This window comes from Lytechinus pictus, chromosome 11 (genome assembly GCF_037042905.1).
Source record: "Lytechinus pictus isolate F3 Inbred chromosome 11, Lp3.0, whole genome shotgun sequence".
NCBI classification, from domain to species: Eukaryota; Metazoa; Echinodermata; class Echinoidea; order Temnopleuroida; family Toxopneustidae; genus Lytechinus; species Lytechinus pictus.
Genome location: NC_087255.1, coordinates 33,765,622 through 33,786,679, shown reverse-complemented (window position 1 = coordinate 33,786,679; position 21,058 = coordinate 33,765,622). Strand labels below are relative to the sequence as shown.

At 34.3% G+C, this 21,058-nt stretch overlaps 1 protein-coding gene across 1 annotated transcript; it reads right to left on the bottom strand.

The window, feature by feature from the left end:
* Nucleotides 1–2,595: 2,595 nt before the first annotated feature.
* LOC129272163 (carbohydrate sulfotransferase 15-like) lies at nucleotides 2,596–20,812 on the bottom strand. Its single transcript, XM_054909393.2, has 7 exons — nucleotides 20,510–20,812; nucleotides 17,126–17,366; nucleotides 8,829–8,975; nucleotides 8,165–8,318; nucleotides 7,457–7,595; nucleotides 3,590–3,752; nucleotides 2,596–3,208 (listed from the first exon to the last, which is right to left on the bottom strand). Exons 1-7 carry the CDS (start codon nucleotides 20,549–20,551, stop codon nucleotides 3,030–3,032), a joined length of 1,065 nt encoding a protein of 354 aa, XP_054765368.2. The 5' UTR covers nucleotides 20,552–20,812; the 3' UTR covers nucleotides 2,596–3,029.
* Between the last annotated feature and the right edge of the window lie 246 nt (nucleotides 20,813–21,058).

Below are 21,058 nucleotides of genomic sequence, written 5' to 3'. Positions count from 1 at the left end.
CAAAACGGAGTGTCGAGTGAGTTTGAACGCTAGCTTGTAAAACCTCTTCATTTTATGAAATGATTTAAATCAAGCCTTATTTCAAATAACCAGAACATTGTTATTTCCTGACCATTTTCTGTAATTGAGGTATCAAATTAAAGAGCAGATATTGAACTTTCTAAAAATGTGGTTTTCTTTTTGAAACCCAGATACAGCCCTCCAAATGACTTTTTGGTATCCCCTCTTCAAATTGATTTTGCTCACTAATGCGTGAATGAGAAATAATCTAAGTAATTTCAGATGAAAGGGGAGATTCTAAGCTTTACAATGGTAGGTCATTTGTCTATTTTATTTGTAGTTAAGTTATGATACATCATCGATAAATCTCGGTTTCGTTTTTTCTGGGACGCACTGTATAATTTTGTTTATGTGTCCACTTTGAGTTAAAACATGTGTAATTAAAAATTGTGTTTTCCTTTACAGTGAGTCTATAAAAAATTATACACTTTTGAAATGGCTGCCAAATAAGATTCAAATCAAATCATCTATTTCCACAATAATATAAAAACATTACAAATATGTACAAAATAGGAAACAAACAAAATTGAAAAAGGAAAGTGAACCGAGTTGTTCAAAAATAATGCAAAGAAATGTACATTACTGTGAGGGAGCAAAAGAAGACAAAATAAGTCATAAAATCAGGCACCCAACATAAAATAAACAGATAAGTGCTTTCAAACAATATATAGCATGTGAATATGGCTCTCATTCATAACTTTCAAAATAATATGAAAAATCAACACATTCATAAATTCAATCAAATAGCGTTACGTATTGGAAAATAATTTAGAATGATAACCTAAAGATATATTACTTTGGGGAGAAAGACTTATGTGTATGAAAAGCTAATAAACTAAACTTTTAGGTTAAACACAACAAAGTGGAACATTTTTCGTGCTTGAGGGAGCACTTCCTAATTAAAGAAAGGGCATGAAAATTGGGCTGGGAAGGAATTAGCCTTCCAATTTCTTTCAGATTTTGACACGCAAGTCCTTTGAAACTTGCAGAGTCAAGGGTGATGTGATGAATTACTGATTAATCGTGATCATATTTTAGTTGTTTGAGTGAATTTGATGACTTAATACATTGAAATTAAATGAATAAGGAATAAGTGAACATTAATTGCAATTTTTAGAGTAGCATTTTAACTTTATCATATGGATCTCAGCAGTGTTTTCATGTGAGTCAGGAGAATAGGGGTGAGATAGGACTTAGGGTGAAGTACATGTAGGTTGCTGCAATAAGGGTCAACCGAACATTTACCCCCCCCCCCCTGTTGAGATCGAGACTGATTGCCATTACATGTACACATGACGTCCAGAGCAGACTGTCAATTTCATAATTCTGAAAATTAGGGTATCAAATTTGATCTAACAATCATTTAATCAACAAATTATCAGTAAATCAATGCATTCAGTTTTTTTCAAAAATTATTTCATAAATCATCATAATCAGTCAATTTCTGAACAATCATTCAATTAAAAAAAAGTGGCCCATCAACCAAAGGTCACTTGACAGTTAAGTTTTGAGTGACATCCAGAAAGTGAGACAGAGACAGGAGGGGGTGGATGGGGGAGAAGAACTTCCTTTCACCCAAGTCTTTCCCCCGGTCTTACCCTCTCTCACCCTCTTGCGTGCAAAATTTACCACCACATTTATTACTTTGACTCTCACAAACACACTGATGAGATCCACATGACAAAGTTAAAATGTTACACTAAACTTACAATTCCTGTTCACTCATTCATTTAATTTCGATTTAGTGACTCATGAAATGTCTTCAAGAAACCAAAACCGATCTCAACTGATCAATAACTGAGCATAACACCATTAACTTTGCAAGTTCCCAAGGACCTAAAAAACACCCTGGAATGCTATATCCTGCCCAGCCTATTCTCTTAGGAGGGAAAATGGGGGGGGGGTAGTAAAGAGCAGGGCCCTGGGAACGATATTTTGATTGGGGTTGCCATGCCAATTTGACAAGCCCCCTCCCCCCCCCCCCAAGAAAAAAAAAAAAAAAAAGGGTTTCTGTAAAAAGAAAAAAAACGTTGGTCATTTCTGGGGGGTTACATTGCTCCATTTCGTCATACCGTCCAGAATTCATCTTCTGCACCCCCGCTTCCCAGGGCCATGGTAAAGAAGGAGGGAGGGAGGGGGTGGCTGAATGTTCCGCTGACCTTTATCCCATTAGCTTACTTACCTTTTAAGTCCTACCTTACCCCCTCTTCCCCTGTGCTGAATCACATGAACACACTGTTAAGATCCACATGATTAAGTGAAAATGCTGCTCTAAAAATTGCAATTCATGTTCACTCATGCATTTAATTTCAATGTAATGATTCATCAAATACACTCAAACAACCAAAATTGATAACAATTAATCATTAATTTATCACATCACCCTCAACTCTGCAAGTTTTAAAGGACTTGAGTGTTAAAAACTGAAAGAAATTGGAAGGCTAATTCCTGCCCAGCCCAATTTTCATACCCTTTGTTTAAGTGGGTAGTGCTCACTCAAGCATGACTAGTTTTTCTATTTTTTAAGTTTCATTTGAAAGTTTAGTTAATTGGCTTTCCATATTTATATTTATTCCCCCAAAGTGGTAAATTTCTTTATTTGGCAACCATTTTAAAAGTGTACGGCTTTTTTTTTAGACGCACTGTATATACACCCAGCCGGTGTTAAATTAACACCGGTATTTTTTGCAGTGTAATTTGAGGGAAGGATGTATATTATCAACATTCTCAAAATATGTACCATAAAGTCAATAACATCTCACTTCTGTACATATTATGAATGCATTCAAACAAACACACGCTCGGCCTCACATTTACAGATGCATGTCGATGATAATATTAATAACAATTATATCAAAGAAAATAATAATGTTAACGAGTATAGTGGAAAATAAATAAATTAAATACAACAGCATTATTCAAGCTTACACCTAAAATGATAAGTAGGGAAATGGACGTGGTTAACATGGTTATGTTACAGGATATAAGAATTTGTCATCTTTCATTAAAAGCGCCATATCCTTGTTGTAAGGTGCGTAAAAGTCGTCCAAAAGTTTTTTGGTTTCTGGAAGAATCTGTTTCCTCCTTCTGTTCACGTTCCTCTTAGGAGCGTAGATGATTTCATTTTCTTCCTTTTCGCTCAGTTGTCCTGTCAAAAATAACAATTACATAAAACATAACAAAATCTGTAAGATGTATGAAACAGCATTCTATGCCAACGAAACCCCTGAAAAAATCTTTTTCTTGCATATTTCTGCACGATAATTGCTGGGATAATGTCATTTGGAGTTATTTCGTTATTTCAATCACTTGTGCAGAAGGGGATAAAGATAGAATAATTAAAGTGTTACTAAAATTGGCAAAGTAGGTTAGGGTGAAAAACACACATGTTGTAATGTCGATTTTGTTGATTTTCGATTCTACAGGGTACAAAAAATACATTTTTCGATGTATCCTTGCGGTAGGCCTACATTGATTTTTAACGGTATTTAAATAATTTAAATGCCCATTTCTAATGGCTTAGACTTACCTAAGTCGAGAAATTCAATTATTTTTCTATACGTAGAAAGAGGGTGTGCCTCCAGATCCTCCAATCGAATGACGAGTACTCCATCACGTGAAAAAGCTTCCATCCAATCACGAGCGAACACCGAGTAGAGTCCACCCTTTAGTCCAGGAAATAAGCTATAGGGCTAACAGGAGGACGGGGAAATATATATATTAAATAATAATCATATTAAATAATATTAAATGATAATCATAGTCAGTTTTTGTTTTTCCTTATGCCAATTTTATCGCCTGAAGATTCAAGATTTCATAGCTTCATTTCAACTCAACATCAGTTCAGGCCATTACACAATTGAACATGCGAAAACCTCAAATTAAAACAATTATTGTCAAAAAAATGTGATCAATGAAAACAATGGTGGCTATCATTAAATTACACTGAAGGTTTTATTATAATGATGATTTTGAAGCGTTTTGCATGGTTGGAATTTTGTAGATAAACGAATAAATCTTTATTTGGTTTCAATTCCGATAACAACATCAACAGTAAATCATTGCAATACAAGTAAATAGCAAAGAACAAAGGTAAATGCACTACATTATTATGGAACATAGCAAGATTCATGAGATAAGATGAAAAAGAAACGTGATGACCTACTAAGAAGCTTAGCTTCTAGGCCATTGGCCGCCAGATTGTTATAAACTTACATAATCAATCATTTAAAACATATGAGAACAAGCAAACAAAAATATTAAACAAATTGGAGTGAATGACCTAAGTATATAATCATATTTACAAAAGATACACACAAAAATGCCAACAAATTCTATTTGACCTAAAGTATAAGAATCTGAAATTCAAAAAGAAGAAAGAAAAGAGGTTAAAGAGAAAAAAATGTGAAGAGTAGTAGAGCTCTAATTTTGCATAATTATGGGAAAAATACAATTTATATAGTTAGACAAGATATACCAGCAGGCATTCGTTTATCGATCTAAGTATTTCTTCAGTATATCTGTCTTCAACTTGTTTCGAAAACACTAAGGCTTACTGATTGCTGCAACGAAGTAGGAAGGGAGTTCCATAATTTTGGCCCTGTATAAACACATTGATTTAGCAGAAGACTAGTTTTGACCAATGGCAAGTGAAGAAAAGAAACTTGTCTTGTATAGTAAGAATGGATTTGGTCATTTATAACACATAACGAAGCAAGGGCAAGTAGAAGTTCTCTTTTTATTTATCTATTTAATTGATACAAAATGCAACCGAGGATGAGATCAAATATGCCATGTAAATTAAGAAACTTGTTTTCATAAAACAAGATATTAGTATGAGATCGTGAACCCACTCCTCGTTAGATTACTCCTACATTAAGTAGAGCGTTGTCTCTGGTTTGCAACATTAACATTATGCTAGCATTTTTTCCGCATTGTATACATGGGATAATTGTGATAAGTCCTTGGAACTTCATTTATTAGTACGTTTTCCATGTCCGTCTGTTCTGATTATCATCGAAGTAGTGCATGTCGAAAAGCCTCAGTAAATGTATGTTCGTTTTAAAGGGAAGGTTCACCCTGAAGTAATGTCTGTTGTATAATTAGCAGAGAAAATGATAAAAGAATTGAGAAAGGTTTCAGGGAAATCCGTTAACGATTGAGAAAGTTATTAGAATTTAACATTTTGGTATTGTGACGTCATAATTGAGCAGCTGCCCCATTATGTTATGTAAATATAATGACTTATTTTTGTTGTCTTTTCATGATTGGATGTTAAAAGATTTGTCTATTGATATTCAAAAGGTACAGTAAAACACATTTTCAATCCGAGGAAATGACAATTCATTGATATTTAACAATTCGCTATGTAGGAATGCTGCTCGCATAAGACTTCATAGATCAATTAATCAAAATTATAATAACTTTTTAATTATTTGATGGATTTTTCCCAAACCTTCGACAGTATTTTTTTATTATTTTTTCCTCCCATTTTTACAATAAAATGTTTTCTGGGTGAACTCCCCTTTAATGCTTTTTTACGCCTTTTTCGGTAGGCCTACCAAACACTTAATTTATTTAGTCATTGGGTCAGATGCCTAAAAAGTAGCAAGTGCTGGCAAGCAATCGCTTCAAACTCAAGTAATAGCTAGCCAAGCAATAGATCATGATCCAGCGATTGGTTTATTCCATATGCACCCTTTGCTAGTGCTTGAACCCTTTTCTTGCCTTCAGAAAGCAATTGATAGCGGTTTAACACAAAGGTGTGGAAGTGCAAATTACCACTTCTTTCCTATAACATCTTTTCCTCAGACGTGGTGTCTCACTAATTCGTTTCTTTTGTATAAATGTATGTCTGTGGCATTTGGTTTGCACTTATTAGGAAGAAAACAAAAAAATACCTAAAAACAGGAAAAAGGTACCTGTTTAGGACTGTTTGTAGTAACTCAGGAGGATACATATCTCACTACACAAATAATGCGAGTGCCGAGAGCGAGCAGATATTTCCTTATATTCTGACCTGAAAGCTTGATATTCTAAGCATTTTGGTACCAAATGATTAAGATGGGTATCTAAAACAACAACATATGCGAGCGCGAAGCGTGCGAGCTGAAAATTTTGATATTTCGATGACAGTTTAATGGACGTTTTTAATAAAGAACAAAATATATGTCCAACAAAAGATTATTGCAAATCGAAGCAGGAGTTCTATTAAGGTTTAGAACTGAAAACGGGACATTCTATTCATCTATTTAATCATGAAAAGTATGTATTTTTGCTATTAAAAAGAATGATGCGAGCGCGAAGCGCGAGGTGAAATTTTTTGTATTCCAATCTGAAACGGGGACATTTTGAGCACGATTTTAAATAAAGAATGAGTTGTGTATTTCAATCTCGTTTGGAGATTTCTGTGAAACATTACAATCTTGTTTCACTTTTGCACATCCGGAATTATTGGGGGGCAAAGCGATATGTTTGCCCCCCCCCCCAATATTTTCATTGGTGGGGCGATCGCCCTCCCCTGACAACCCCCCCCCCCCCCCCCGGATCGACGCCTCTGACACCTTGGGGTTCTCTCTCAAGTGCATAAACATGATTTGAAAAAAGCTCAAGCTACTCTGACGGAGCTGGAAAAAACCTAAGGAAGTGCTTAAACGCACAAGCGAAATGCTTGCTTTATGCATTTGCTTTTTAGCAATAGCTTAACGGTCAAGGAAATGCTAGCAGTCAGTTAGCGATTGCTTGAACTTTCTAGCGAAAGCATTAGCTCGCTCATTTTTATGCATACGGAATCAAGCAAAAGCTATTTTTTATGCATCTGGCCCACTATTTGAATATCTTAATTCAATGTTAAATTAAAGGTCGTTAGGTTTAAATCCTGGAAATGCACAGCCCCAGGCTAAGGAAATTAAACCTGAATTATATCATGTATATTCGGCTATTTCCTGTTTACTTTTGGGAATTGAAAATTTAGCATGAAAAGGGGTCTTCGAGAACGAACGTCTGAAATGAGAGGCTTAGGAACGGAGAAGAACGAGTTGTTCAATGTTAAAGGGTGAAAATTATATCCTTTGGAACAGCTGGCAAGGCGTGAAATGGAATCGCACATCCCCGTACTGTCATACGTGAGTGTCCCTCCGACCCCCCCCCCCCCATGGATTTGGAAGCAAATCACTGACTTGACTGAGGTAGAGTTGAAGGGACAGCGCACCGACTAATCGTGAATGCAGTCCGGAACGTTGTCAAAGGCCTATCTATACGGTCAAAGATCGGGGAAAGGACAACATAAATAAAGTTTTTGAAATAGAGTAAATTTCTATTCAGTAAATTATTCATAAAAATATCAACGGTAATCGCAAAACATCTCTAAATATCAAATAAAAAATTACACACTTACACAACCTGACGCATATGCACAGTAGCGAATATTATGTTTCTGAAGACAGTCTCTTAAACATCCAATTTGTTTGACCGTGAGATCGTGGAAACCTTTCGAATTTCCACTTCTGTAGCTATACCAATAATATGAGATTGCCCTGAAATTTAATGGCAGAAAAAATAATGAGAACTAAACATTACGCGTCATAAATGTGACTCATTCCATTCAAATTAACTATTTAAACACGTGTTCACACATTATGTATCTTTAAAGAAAGAATGGGAAATGATCGCCTGCTGAATTATATAACAATTTTTTTTTAAAGCACATTTTACCGTTAATTTTTGTTTCAAATGCTTTCAGGTTCAGGATTTATTTCATCCGGTCTGCCCTAATTGGATGACATTTCAGACCATTTTTTTGCATTCAAAGTTTTCCCACAAATGTGATTTTCTTTTTACAGTGAAATTTGTGATTGATCAATGAGAATAATATTGTTACGCTTTGGGAAAAAAAAATTTTTCCTGGTTTTCCTGATTCTTTGGTATGTTATCCTTTTCATTAATATAAAGAATTGGGAAGATGACACCAAGTATTCCATTAAATTGTGGAATAAAATCCTTCTTTATTTTGAGTAAAACCATGGACCTATTAGGTCCATGGTAAAAACCAAATTAAGGCGAAGATCACAATATGGGCCACTAAACAAATATAAAAAAAACTTACCTTACTGTTGGATCTCTAACCATAAGGATGATTTTTGCATTAGGTTGTACTGCTCGGAGAAGTTGTGCAGTTGTATACACGGGCTCCGAAGCGTTTGGGAAAATCTTAGTCCAATCCATCCCAATGGTGTAGCTAGTAGATATCGAGGCATCACCTAAAAATATATAGGAAAGGAAGAAAATGAAAAACAAAAAATAACAAAGAAATTTTTTTTTACATGAAAAAAAAAATTTAATAGAAAAGATTACAATCAGAACACGTGATAGATATTCGACTTTCTAAATTGCATATATAGATTTAAAAAAGCTCCTGATCGATTGCGGTTAGGGCGCTATTGAATACTAAATTGTCTTTGAATCCTAATTATAACATTTTATCAATAAAGCTTGGATGATTTAAATCCATGCAATTTAGAATGTACACCAGAAGGTGAAACGGGTGATGATTACTTATCGCAACAAAATGTGACGTTCATATTTCTTTCTCTCTCTAGAAAGGAAGAAGTGCATTGCCATGGTTTTTTTAACACTCATCGGGAACACTTCCAAATTCTGACCAATGGTGGCGCCACAGGCTTCCTATGATTGGGCCTTTATATACGCCGTCTTGTCCCCCAACCGTAAGCAAATATACTGAATTTACACGGACATTACTTACCACTTACCAAAAACTTTATGATAGTAAGGAATTCCCTTTGCTGCTGTGACATTATTGCTTATTATTTTGGGAACTCCTAAAGATTTGTATAGATTAAGATACCATTCCAAAGAGCTGTCATCCTCCCCTCCTGTGAGCTTTCGTATGGCCAATACTGCAATAGAAATGAAATAACTGATATAATATTAGCTAGAATAGCGTTCATGATTGGGTATGTTGAGTGAAACCATTTTTGCTGCATACCATCGAATTTAAAGGTATACAGGCTACTATGTCCAGAAATGGGGGCTCTATTGTTCAAGTTGTATAATCGTGTTTTTTTTTTCATATCCAACTAAAAATGAAATTTCGAAACAAATCTGTTTTTTCAATTTCCTTTGCATGAATTGAGATGTGAAACATAGAAAAATGAATAGATTAATATCTTACCAAACTTGTTGAATCTGCTCTAGAGTGTGGAGCCCACCAAATAAAAAAAATACAATAATGTAAACATAAATTGTGTTTTGCAAATATTATTATTCACATCAATTAACGCTCTCAAGGGATAACCAATGACGTGTGCGTATGGAAGTCACGTGTTAATGTTTTAATTCTACGCAACTTGAAGTTCCGACCATGCGTTTTTGAAATGCTTTTGATCAAAGATAAATCTCGCAGCCATTTTGTTTTTACAAGGAGTACTGGCTACACTTGTAATGTTTATGTGATCCAAGGAATCTTTTCAGATATTGGAGCACACAGTTGGAGCGCATACATCAAGGTTTTTTACCTCTGATATTTTACACCAACTTCTCTCTGAATTTGAATTGTTTTTCTACAATGTTGTAACTTGTGTTGGAATACATCCCTCCAGGAGACATTTGATAATCAACATGGTATCATATGATATGGATTTATAGTGATATTTATATCTAAAGGATTTGAGTTCTTGTCATCATTTTCTCTGAGGTCCCATATACTACTTTCGATGTTAGCTTTACTTCAAGTTGATTTTAAACAGATATCACAGTTCAGTAAACTCTAGTAGTGCAACATTCAATGACCTGGGCCTTAACTCCATTGTGCTGTTTTCAATAGCAAGACTTTCCAATCTACTCAAGATAAGCTTCCGATTGTCCAGCATGTCAACCTCTCCTGTGACCACCAGATCACGTTCAAAGGAAAACTCAACTCTCACAGAAGAAGTCATTAAGGACCTCCTACAGAACAAAGGCTTTATAGCATTGGTTCATGACTCAATTAACAAGAAGATTAGAGTCCTAGAAGAAACTATTGAAAAGCAGGAATCAGAGATAATGGACTTTATACAGATCAGCAAAGCTACCAAAGAAAAGGAAATAGAAGGCCTAAAGAAAAGAGTAAATGAGCAGACAGACAAGATGAAAGGGATCAGCCAGAGCATCAACGCACAAGAACAATATTGCACGTCGGAACTGTCTTCGATTTTTTGGATGTCCTGAGAGAAAAGGTGAAAGTACAGACAATATAGTGATGAAGATTGTCAAGGATACCCTCAAGGTCGACCTCAAGCTTGAAGACATAGAAAGAAGCCACCGAGTTGGTCCACCAGAGCAAGCTCCAGAAGCCGGAACGGCACTTAAATCACCACGCGGAATCATAGTGAAATTCAAGTCCTATCGAAAACGCCAAGAAGTGATAGCAAACAGAAGAAAATTGAAAGGACAGAAAAGAGCGATAGTTGAAGATCTTACAACTACAAATCAAAAACTCCTGACCTCCACGAGAAGTCATCCCAATGTTGAAGCTGCCTGGAGCAACGATGGTAGAATAATCGTTCTACTGAAAGGAAATGAACATAGGAAAAAGGTCATAAGAAATGAAGATGATCTGAGAAAACTATGAGAACAATAATCATAATGGAAAGTGTAAGCAAAACAAACAACTAAATCTCCTGGGAGGAACTTTCTCTTTATTTATTAAGTCAAAGTGAACTTTTACCATTTTCATTTTGTATAACATTTTGTGATATATATTCCTCATTTGGAATTAATTGATTTAAACTGTTATCGTTATTGTTATTTGTATGTAACCTTTTTTAATCTTTGTAATTGATTGATCAAACATTTTAATACTTATTTATGCTGTTCAATCATATTTTTGTATTATATTGTTTTATATGTCAAACTCAAAGTTTACATTTCTGTGATTTTATTGTGATGAAAGGACTTATAAACCAACTTTCATCATCTCTTTTTTATTACTTATACATGAGTTGTTACAATATTGCATTATGCAAAGCTGCAATCCTCTTCTTTATATATTTCTTAAGTATTGTATTCAGAGTCTATGATAACAGCAAAGTAAACACACTTTTATATATATGAGTGATCCTCTTGTTGATCTTGATCCAGAACTTAATGTAAACTGTTTATCAAATGCATATACTTCTAGTTATTATGCACCGTCAGAGTTCAATGTACATTTTCAAAATAATAATGATTTCAGTCTGATACATTTCAATGCGCGTAGTCTTCATAAAAACTTTGATAGCATTTCAGATTTCTTGTCTTCTCTAGAAAATAGATTTTCGGTAATAGCTATATCAGAAACATGGATATCCGGCACACCTTTAATTCCATTTCACTAAGATGGTTATGATTTTGTAAACTTTGATAGAGTAACAGGCAGAGGTGGTGGCGTTTGTTTTTTCATTAAAACTGATATAACTTTCTCTGTTAGAAATGATATTTTTCTGTCTGCAGATACAGAAACATGTAAATACTTATTTATTGATTTATTTAGACATGAAAAGGATAATTTGACAATAAGTGTTTTTTATAGAAAGCCAAGTACATCAGATGTCACATCATTCATTGATTTTTACTCTCAAACTCTTAGCATACTTGGTAATGATAAGAGAGAGATCGTCGTCATGCTCCACAACACCAGTTGTATGAGCCGATCACCAGTCCTCCTCAATCACGCCGGTACGCGGATGTCACAGCATCGATGCCTAAGCTCGCTGATCGTCAATGTTTACAAAGTGAGACACGCCCACTTCAATCGACCAATGAGCGAGATGGACACGCAACACACCCCCGCCGAGCCCATCCTAGTGATAGTGACAATGCACTATTCAACGAACCATGGCATGCGCACTCGACGTACAAAGGCTGCTTCAACTGCGGCGAACTGAATCACAAACAACGCAATTGCCACTTCGAATCTAAAATCCGTTGTCACAATTGCAAACAACTTGGACATAAATCAAAATTCTGTAATTATGACAGGAATTACTAAGAATTTGGCAAGGAAGACTTAGCCGGGAATCCCGTGCAACTCTCTTCAAACTCTGTTAATTCTCACAGACTGCATGAAATAATACAAGGATGTAAACCTCGCACAGACGTTTCAGAGAAATGTAGAATTATAAACTTATGCGATGGCCAGATTCCTGCCCTACAAAAAGGACTTAAATTCATATTCTTGAATATCCGTAGCCTAGTCAGTAAAATAGACCCATTATCGCATTTGCTTGCCAATAATAAAATTGATATTCTTTGTTTGAATGAAACATTTTGTGACGAAAGCATAAGTGACAATGAGCTACATATGGAAGGTTTAATAATTGAAAGAAATGATAGAACACGTTCCAGAGGAGGTGTAGCTATTTACATATCACGTAATTTGCAATATGTTAGGCGTAAAGATTTTGAAAATCCAGACCTTGAACTGATATGTATTCAATTACGACTGCCTTTTCAAAAAGATTTTCTGTGTTTATCGACCTCCATCAGGTGATGCCTCATTTTTTGAGAAATTCACAGAGTTAATGGAATTTGTTCATTGTTCATGTAAGATGATTGATGAAATTTTTGATTAAAGATTGCTAAAATTGTACCAGTTTATAAAAAGAAGATCCACATATTTGCAAAAACTACAGACCTATTTCAATATTACCATGCTTCTCAAAATTATTTAAAAAATGTATATATAATCGTTTGTACTCATTCCTTATACTTAATAATATACTAACTGATAACCAATATGGATTTAGAAGGAATCATTCCACATGTCATGCTATAATAGACCTTCAGGATAAAGTGGTATCGGCATTGAACATTAATAAGTTTGGGGTAGGAATATTCATTGACCTTTCCAAGGCATTTGATATAGTAAATCACAATATTTTGTTAACCAAATTACAATATTATGGTGTACGTGGGCTTCCATTGTTCTGGTTTAAAAATTACTTACATAATCGTTATCAATTTACACACTTAAACAATAAATCATCTACTTATAGCTTAGTTAAACATGGAGTCCCCCAAGGTTCGATATTAGGTCCCTTGCTTTTTCTCATTTACGCTAATGATATTGTAATGTCATCTAGTAAATTTGATTTCATAATGTATGCAGACGATACTACACTTTTTATACTCAACCAGACTTTAAATATATAAATGAAAACATTAATTCTGAATTACTACATGTATCCCGATGGTTTAAAGCCAACAAACTGGTGGTAAACATTGATAAATCATCGTTTATATACTTTCATAACAAATTATCTAATGCAAGCAATATATGTAATGATCTTACTCTAAGTATTGATTCAATCCAATTATCTAAGTCTAAAGTTGTTTGTTTTTTAGGGGCTCATGTTGATGAAAATTTGAATTGGGATTCACATATAAACTATTTAACTACTAAAGTATCGAAATGTACTGGAATTATGTATAAATTAAGAAGTTTTCTTCCTAATCCTGCATTACTCTCTATTTACAATTCGTTAATATTATCACACATTCTTTATTGTATTGCTGTTTGGGGTAATTGCAGTAAATCCAAATTAGATAAACTATTTAAATTACAAAAGAGTGCAGTTCGTATATGCATCGACAGTCATTACCTTTCACCCTCAACTCCTTTATTCCGTAAACTTAATACTTTGAATGTTTTCCATCTTTATCAATATCAAGTTGCAATATTGGGATTTTTCTACTTTAAAAAACTATTACCAAATAAGATCAGTAAAATGCTTTGTATCAATAATGTTGTACATTGTCACACTACACGTATAAGTAATTTGTTTCATTTATGGAAAGTAGGAAAGTCCTATGTACAAAAAGCTATACGTTTCAGCTTCCCAACAATCTGGAATTCTATTCCGAAATTTGTTCGCACATGCAAGTCTCTTTCCCTCTTTAAAAGAAAATTAAAACAATACTTTTATTCAAAATATTTCTAATTTTGCAGCTATGTTACAATATTATAGACGATTTGCCATAATTTTTTTGCTTATGTTATACCGTATGTCCTTTTTTTTAATCCATTTACTTTTGTAACCTAAGTTCTCATATATGCTTTGATTATTGTATATACTAAGTAGCCTCCAAATTAGCATTTATTATTTTTAGGAGACTTTAATTCACAAGGCCACTATTGGCTTTATTTTAAGTCCTCCTTTTCGTTTCTCATATTATTACTGTACATAGGCCTAATTATACACGAATATTATTGTATTTATCTTAAGTATTTTTTTTTGCGTGTTTACATTTTTTTAAATACTGATGTATTTATTCGAAGTGTATTTTTCTATATATATATCTGTACTCATTGCCTTTTTTAGAAATGAATAAATGAACTGAACTGAACTGAACTGTTAAAGGAATCTCGGAGGGGCCCTAACAAACGCCCACAACCAGTTTATACTGCCAATTCGTTTTATAAAACAAATAATGCATGTTTGAATTCGTAATGCTAATGGCTTTAAATGCGTCTGGGTATAAAGCATAAGGGCATTTTCACGGTAACTGACATTACACGGCACAATGTTTTCACACCTTTCATTGTGTGTATCTCTTAAACAACAAATGATGGGAGTTTGCTTTTGATAGAGTTAATAAAGTGAACCTTGCTGTATACTCTGATACTAAGTTTTCCTATGTAACCACATTTTTTTACGCATCAGCAAGCAAAAATGTGTCGGTAACTGACATTACGCAAAAGGACATGCAATTTCAGGGTGTTCATTAAAATTGAAATATCTCATGTCCCTGAGTAGATAGAGTAATAATTTGAATATGTAATTATACCTCCGTTACTAGGCTAAGATGTGTCAAAATATTAAAAAATTTGTTTTTGTCTTTTGGGGACTATGATAATTTTTCCACAACCATGCTGGTAACTGACATTACGGTAACTGACATTACACTTAATTTGCCATAGAGATAACACATGGAAGTCAAATGTGTGGAATCATTGCATTGTATCTTCTGTGCAGGGATTCACATGAAAGTGAGCTTGATGTGGAAGTATACCCGAGTTTTTAGGAACATTTCAATGAAAAACTTTTTTTTTTCTTAATTCCTTTCTTTGATTTGAACATTTTTATTATACTTGTCGGTAACTGACAATACACATTAACATTTACCAGTGCTATATGATTTTCAAAGGCAAATTTTCTTGGTACTTATATGTAAGGCTTTTTTAAATCATAAAAGTTTCATAATACTTCACATTTTTAATTATCAAAAGATAAGAAATGTATGTTTTACTTACTCGGGGGGGGGGGTGGGGTCATAGCAGCTACATGTTTTCCTATAGTAATTTAATATTGCATTGACTGTACACATCGATTTTTCTGACTATACACCCATAATATATTCATCAGTTTTATATTGACTTTTTAAACCCTTTCCTTCTCCAACCTCCCCCTCCCCTCAAAAAAGGCAAAATGAATAAGGGTCTCCTCCCCTAGGCTACATGTACTCCTCCCCCGAATCTCATGCAGCCATGTAGTTTTATTGATTTCTATTCTGGTCAGTGCAAGCAATGCTTGTTCATATCTGTCGGATTTCAATTCTCTTCATAATTTGTTTAATCATTTTCTTTGCAAATATCTTTTATAAGCTGTCAACAAAAATAAACTCCAGCTTCTAAACTGAAACTGAACTATTTGTAAATTAGAAAAAAACACCACAGTTTCAGTAGATCCATGCAACATTGATCAGAACTGTCAAATTTCACTTTTCATCTATACTTGTAAACGAAAAACAAAATTGTATCACACATCCACACTACTAACAGGTATAAAAACCAGGAATTTACTTTTAGCGAGGCAATGCTCAAAAGAATCCTAGAAACTAAAAAAGGGACCCTGGAAATCCCCTTCATCACAATGTTAAGCTTTAAAAATGTTGCAGATTTAGGAAATAGGTTGGGAAAAGTACCCCCTACCCCCCCCCCCCCCGAAAACCAAACAAAAAATTGTCTGATACAAACAATTAGGTACTTGGTAAGTGCATGTACAAAACAATTTCATAGTAATTTTTTTTGCACGATGGGAATGCAACTGCCTTCATAATTTCATATAGTATTCCTTGTGAACTGGTATACCTTTTAAAAGTCAATAGCAAGCTCCTTCTGGTGTGACTTGACTTAAATAACAAGTATACAATATTTCTTTACCATAAAATTGACCACATATTTGCATTTCAATATTGGTAACCAACGTTTTATCATGGTAACTGACATTACATCTCGGTAACTGACCTTACATTTTCCACTTGGTAACTGACATTACATATATTTAATGGTACCCTATGGCTTCATTGTAAATTGATAATCTTTAATTTTGGTGTAGAAGGGAGGGGTGTTACCTAGAGAGGAAATCTACCAAGTTTCATATAATATATCCTCTTTTCCAGGAAATGAGAAAAAAAAGTTCATGTTTTCGGTAACTGACATTACATACCATATCACATACTTCATCAATGTTTTTTTATCAGATGAATGAATTACTGGTGTTTCTTTCTGTGGGATTTTAAAAAGTGTTATAATAGCAAGCTAAATCACAGGCGAAAACATCATGATCAAACCTGTTCTTTAAAAATCTGTCAAAACAAAATATTTATCAATATACTATTTTCAACACTAATTTGAATCCATACTTTTGCAGCCATTTTGAAATAAAAAATGGCTGCCAGAGTCGGAAAAAAAATATTGTCTCAGAAACTTCAGGTCTTGTTTTATTAAAAAACATAAAGCATTTTTTACATGAATATCAACTTGATTTTTATGCCTCTGTGTCCATCTGTGGTGAAAATGCCCATAAGCACTAGGCATAACTGACTCGTTTGAACTGAAATACATCGCCACGAGATCACTCATTTTATTTAACCGCGGATTTGAAATTCATTAAATAACTTAAACAAGCGATAAAAAAGTGCATGTACAGTTCACTGTACATTAGCAAACGTTATGATAATACTAATAGGAGTACGATCATTAAGATTTTATCATGCTATTAGAATTCAAAAGGAACATTCTACCCACCCTCTTTCCCATGAATTGGTGTTCCAGTGTAACCAAGGCGACGGGGTCCCCACCAATGTGGTTCTTTTGGGACATTAATAACATCAGGATGAGACAAGATCTTCGTCCAGATATCTGTCGTACCGCACTTACTTGTCCCTATCACGTAGAAGTAGGGAAGACAGTTGAGTTCCGTCTCGTTCCGTAACCAACATGGATTTTTGAAGTTTCCAAGGAAGTGCAGGGGAACTTTCTCAAATATCTGTTTTGATATCACATTGATAAGTGCATTAGAATTATAACTGTTTCATATTTTCCCCAATACAATAGCATATGTAAAATATTTATAGCACAAACAGTATTTTGGACAAAGGAGAGGATAAGATTAATATAAAAAAAAGAGTGTCACCCACCCGTATAAAAACCAAATGGACCATTCTTTCAAATCGGTGGTCTAGACTGTTTCAGACAGTATACAGCTAGTGTAAGAAGTGAAAGCGCGCTTTGGATTGGCTAGAAATCGAGTTATGTTTGATTTTTTGTTAATTGCATTTGATTGAGAAGTTTTCTGCAACGGGCCAAAGGCCTCCTAGGACAAGAACACAGTTCTGTATACGCAATGATCTCATTAACAATATCAAGACTAGATATATTGAATAACGTTTGAATTGTCTTGGGAGTTTTGTTACATGGGTTGAAGTCCAAAGATATGCATTTGGCTGACTTTACTTATATTTCACTAATCGTACTCAGACTGTCTTTATTATAATACAGCAAAAAGTCTGAGATAAGATTCACACACGCCGAAAATAATGTGCCCCAATGGTCTGTTAAAGGACCTTTAGTATTAACCACGTATATACGCCTCCTTAATGTAATTTATATTGTACTTTATGTCAAATTATTGTAAAAGTTTACACATCAGACAGGGACCTGGGAACGATTTTTTCAGTGGGTGTGCTGAAATCTCTCCTCAAAGGTGGGGGGGGCGATTGAGTTTTCAATTGTTCTTTTATACACACACACATCTAAAGGCACTACACACACACACCCTCACACACACACACACACACATATATATATATATATATATCTATATATATATATATACATATGTATATATATATATATATATATATAAGAATATAGATATATAATTAGATCATTCTAGCAAGAAGCGCGAGCAATTTCTTTAGAAAATGTCATGTATTTTGACCTGAAAATTTAACATTTTGAGCAATGTTTGTGGTCCTGAACAAGATGCGTATGTAACAAATAATAACTTATTTGTTATATACGCTCTGGCCTGATTGAAAGGGACGTATTATAAGGACTGTTTGCAGTTACCCATGAAGACAATACATATATCAACAATCAAATAATGCGAGCGCGAAGCGCGAGCTGAAAAATTTGACATTCCGACCTAAATACTGGACATTTTAAGCACTTTTTGTAATAATGAACAGGATATATATTAATATATCTATACAATTGATGCGAGCGGAAACAAAATTGAGATTTCAGACCAAAAAACGAGACATTCTAAGCACTTTTCTAATCATAAAGAGGATAGGTATATAACTATACAATTGATGCGAGCGCAAAGCGCGAGCGGAAATAAAAATGAGATTTCAGGCTTAAAAACGGGACATCTTAAGCTATTTTCTAATCATGAACAGGATAGGTATATACCTATACAATTGATGCGAGCACAAAGCGCAAGCGGAAACAAAATTGAGATTTCAGACCTAAAAACGAGACATTTTATTCATGTTCTGTAAATCAAGAAAATGATGGGTAATTGGATAAGTTCCTATATTGATATTGTGAGCGAAGCGCTAGCAGAATTTTTTTGATAATCTGATCTGAAACTTTATAATTAAAGGACATTTAAAGGGGTACTCCATACTAAATGTAATATGGTTTGACCAGATAAAGAAAAATCAGACGAACAAAATAATAAAGATGTAATCAAAATCAGACAAGGAATATCAAAGCTTTTGCATTTTAAAGACTAGCATTATTCCGGTGAAAGAGTTTTAGGCATGTCTTCATTAATATTCAATGAGCAAATTGATGATGTCATATCCCCACTTGTTCTTTTGTATTTTATTATATATAATCAGGATTATTCAATATTTTCCCTTCAAGAACCAAAACAGTTGAATTGACGACTGATTTAGTTAATTAGATATTCTTTGCTGCAACTTATTTCATTATAAGGGAGACATATCATTCACACTGGTATGATAAAAAAATTATAAGAGAAAGGTTAGTGGGGGTGTGACATCATCAACCCACCGATTAAATATTCATGACGACATGCATATCACCATTTTCACAAAATGTTGCTAAGCTCCAAAATTAAATAACTTATCTATTTGTTATCAGATTTTGATAAAATTTGTTTTGATAAAATGTATTTGATATAAATATTTTCAGCCCGGAGTACCCCCAAAAAACAAGCTGCGTATCTGAATAAAAAAGCGTGCGCGTGTTTAGATTTAGACCTAGTATCTGGGCATTCTAAATACATTTTTATTATTATAAAAATAAATATTGCGCTCGCCAAGCGCGAGCAGAAAATATTTGGTTCTCCGATCTGACAAACGGTGAATTTAAATACTATTTCAAGTACTGTGTCGGAAAATACTGAAGTAGAGGGGGTTCTACAAAACATTCATTTTCATGACATTTCTGTCGTTTATCATACCTACCAGATTTCCAGGTGCTGCCTATGGAAAATAACACACGCAGCACCCCAAAAATTTTGGGGGTGCTTCACCCCCAGCACCCCTGCTTCCCAGGGCCATGGGGCAGGGTGAAATAGACTGTGAATTTGATTTCTATTGTTTGACTTGTAATTGTTTATACAAAACACGGGCAGTCGGGCGCGCACACACTTGATTCGACATAAAATCTTCAAGTCCAACCACAACCATATATATGTCCCTCCCTGATATCGAGTAGTGTGTATGGTTATCACGTATCGCGCGCGACCACGTCTGTATCGGAGTGCCGGAGCTTGATTGAGTCGCGTTAGGAGGGAAGGGACAGTAGTAAATGATTTGTGATTGTCGGATGTGATCATTATGTACATTATAACATATTTAAAAAAATACAGGGGGAACCTGATTTCGTGGGGGTGCTGCCTATGGAAAATAATACTCGCAGCACCCCAAGGAAAATTTCAGCACCCCCAACACCCTCTGCTTCCCAGGTCCATGACATCAGACATGTCAGAAATCTTCAATTTAATAATAGTCTTTGTCAGAAATTCAATAAATTGTCAGTTTTCGTCACAAATGAAAGAAAAAGTGGATTGTTCAGTTAATAGATTTGGCATGCATAAAGTTTTAATTGCTATGAGACGTTGAAGAAAAGGGGCTATGAGGATCAGCTTACCTCAGGAGCCCACTTGAAAAGTTCTCTAGTGGCACCAGGCATTGTAGACCATTTACAGAAAAGTCCTTGACATTCTCCCTCATCCGAGAAGAGATAAAGAGATGAATGGTTTAAATGTTCAGCCTTTCTATATCGAATAGTGTAATTCACCTGCCGTCTTCGGGTCGTTGAATTGATGTAACTCGATTTAGGAAGCGGTATGATTGCTATCCTAGAAATCGTGTTAAAGAATGTAGCCGCCAAATATGCCCAAGTATCTAGTATAATCAATCCGCATATGATTGCAACTATAACGCATTTCAGTATCTGGAAATTAAAAGCACGTGATGGTGATAATGATAAAAGTATTAAATGATCTTAATAATAGAGTACGCACATATTAATATGATCACTGTACAGATATAATATGGCTCAGTATTATTTAAAAAAAATCGAAAACATGACATCAATAATAAATGCGATTTCATATGTATGTATATATATTACTATCATTATAATTATACATAATTTCTGACATTTGCATATATATATATATATATATATATTGTG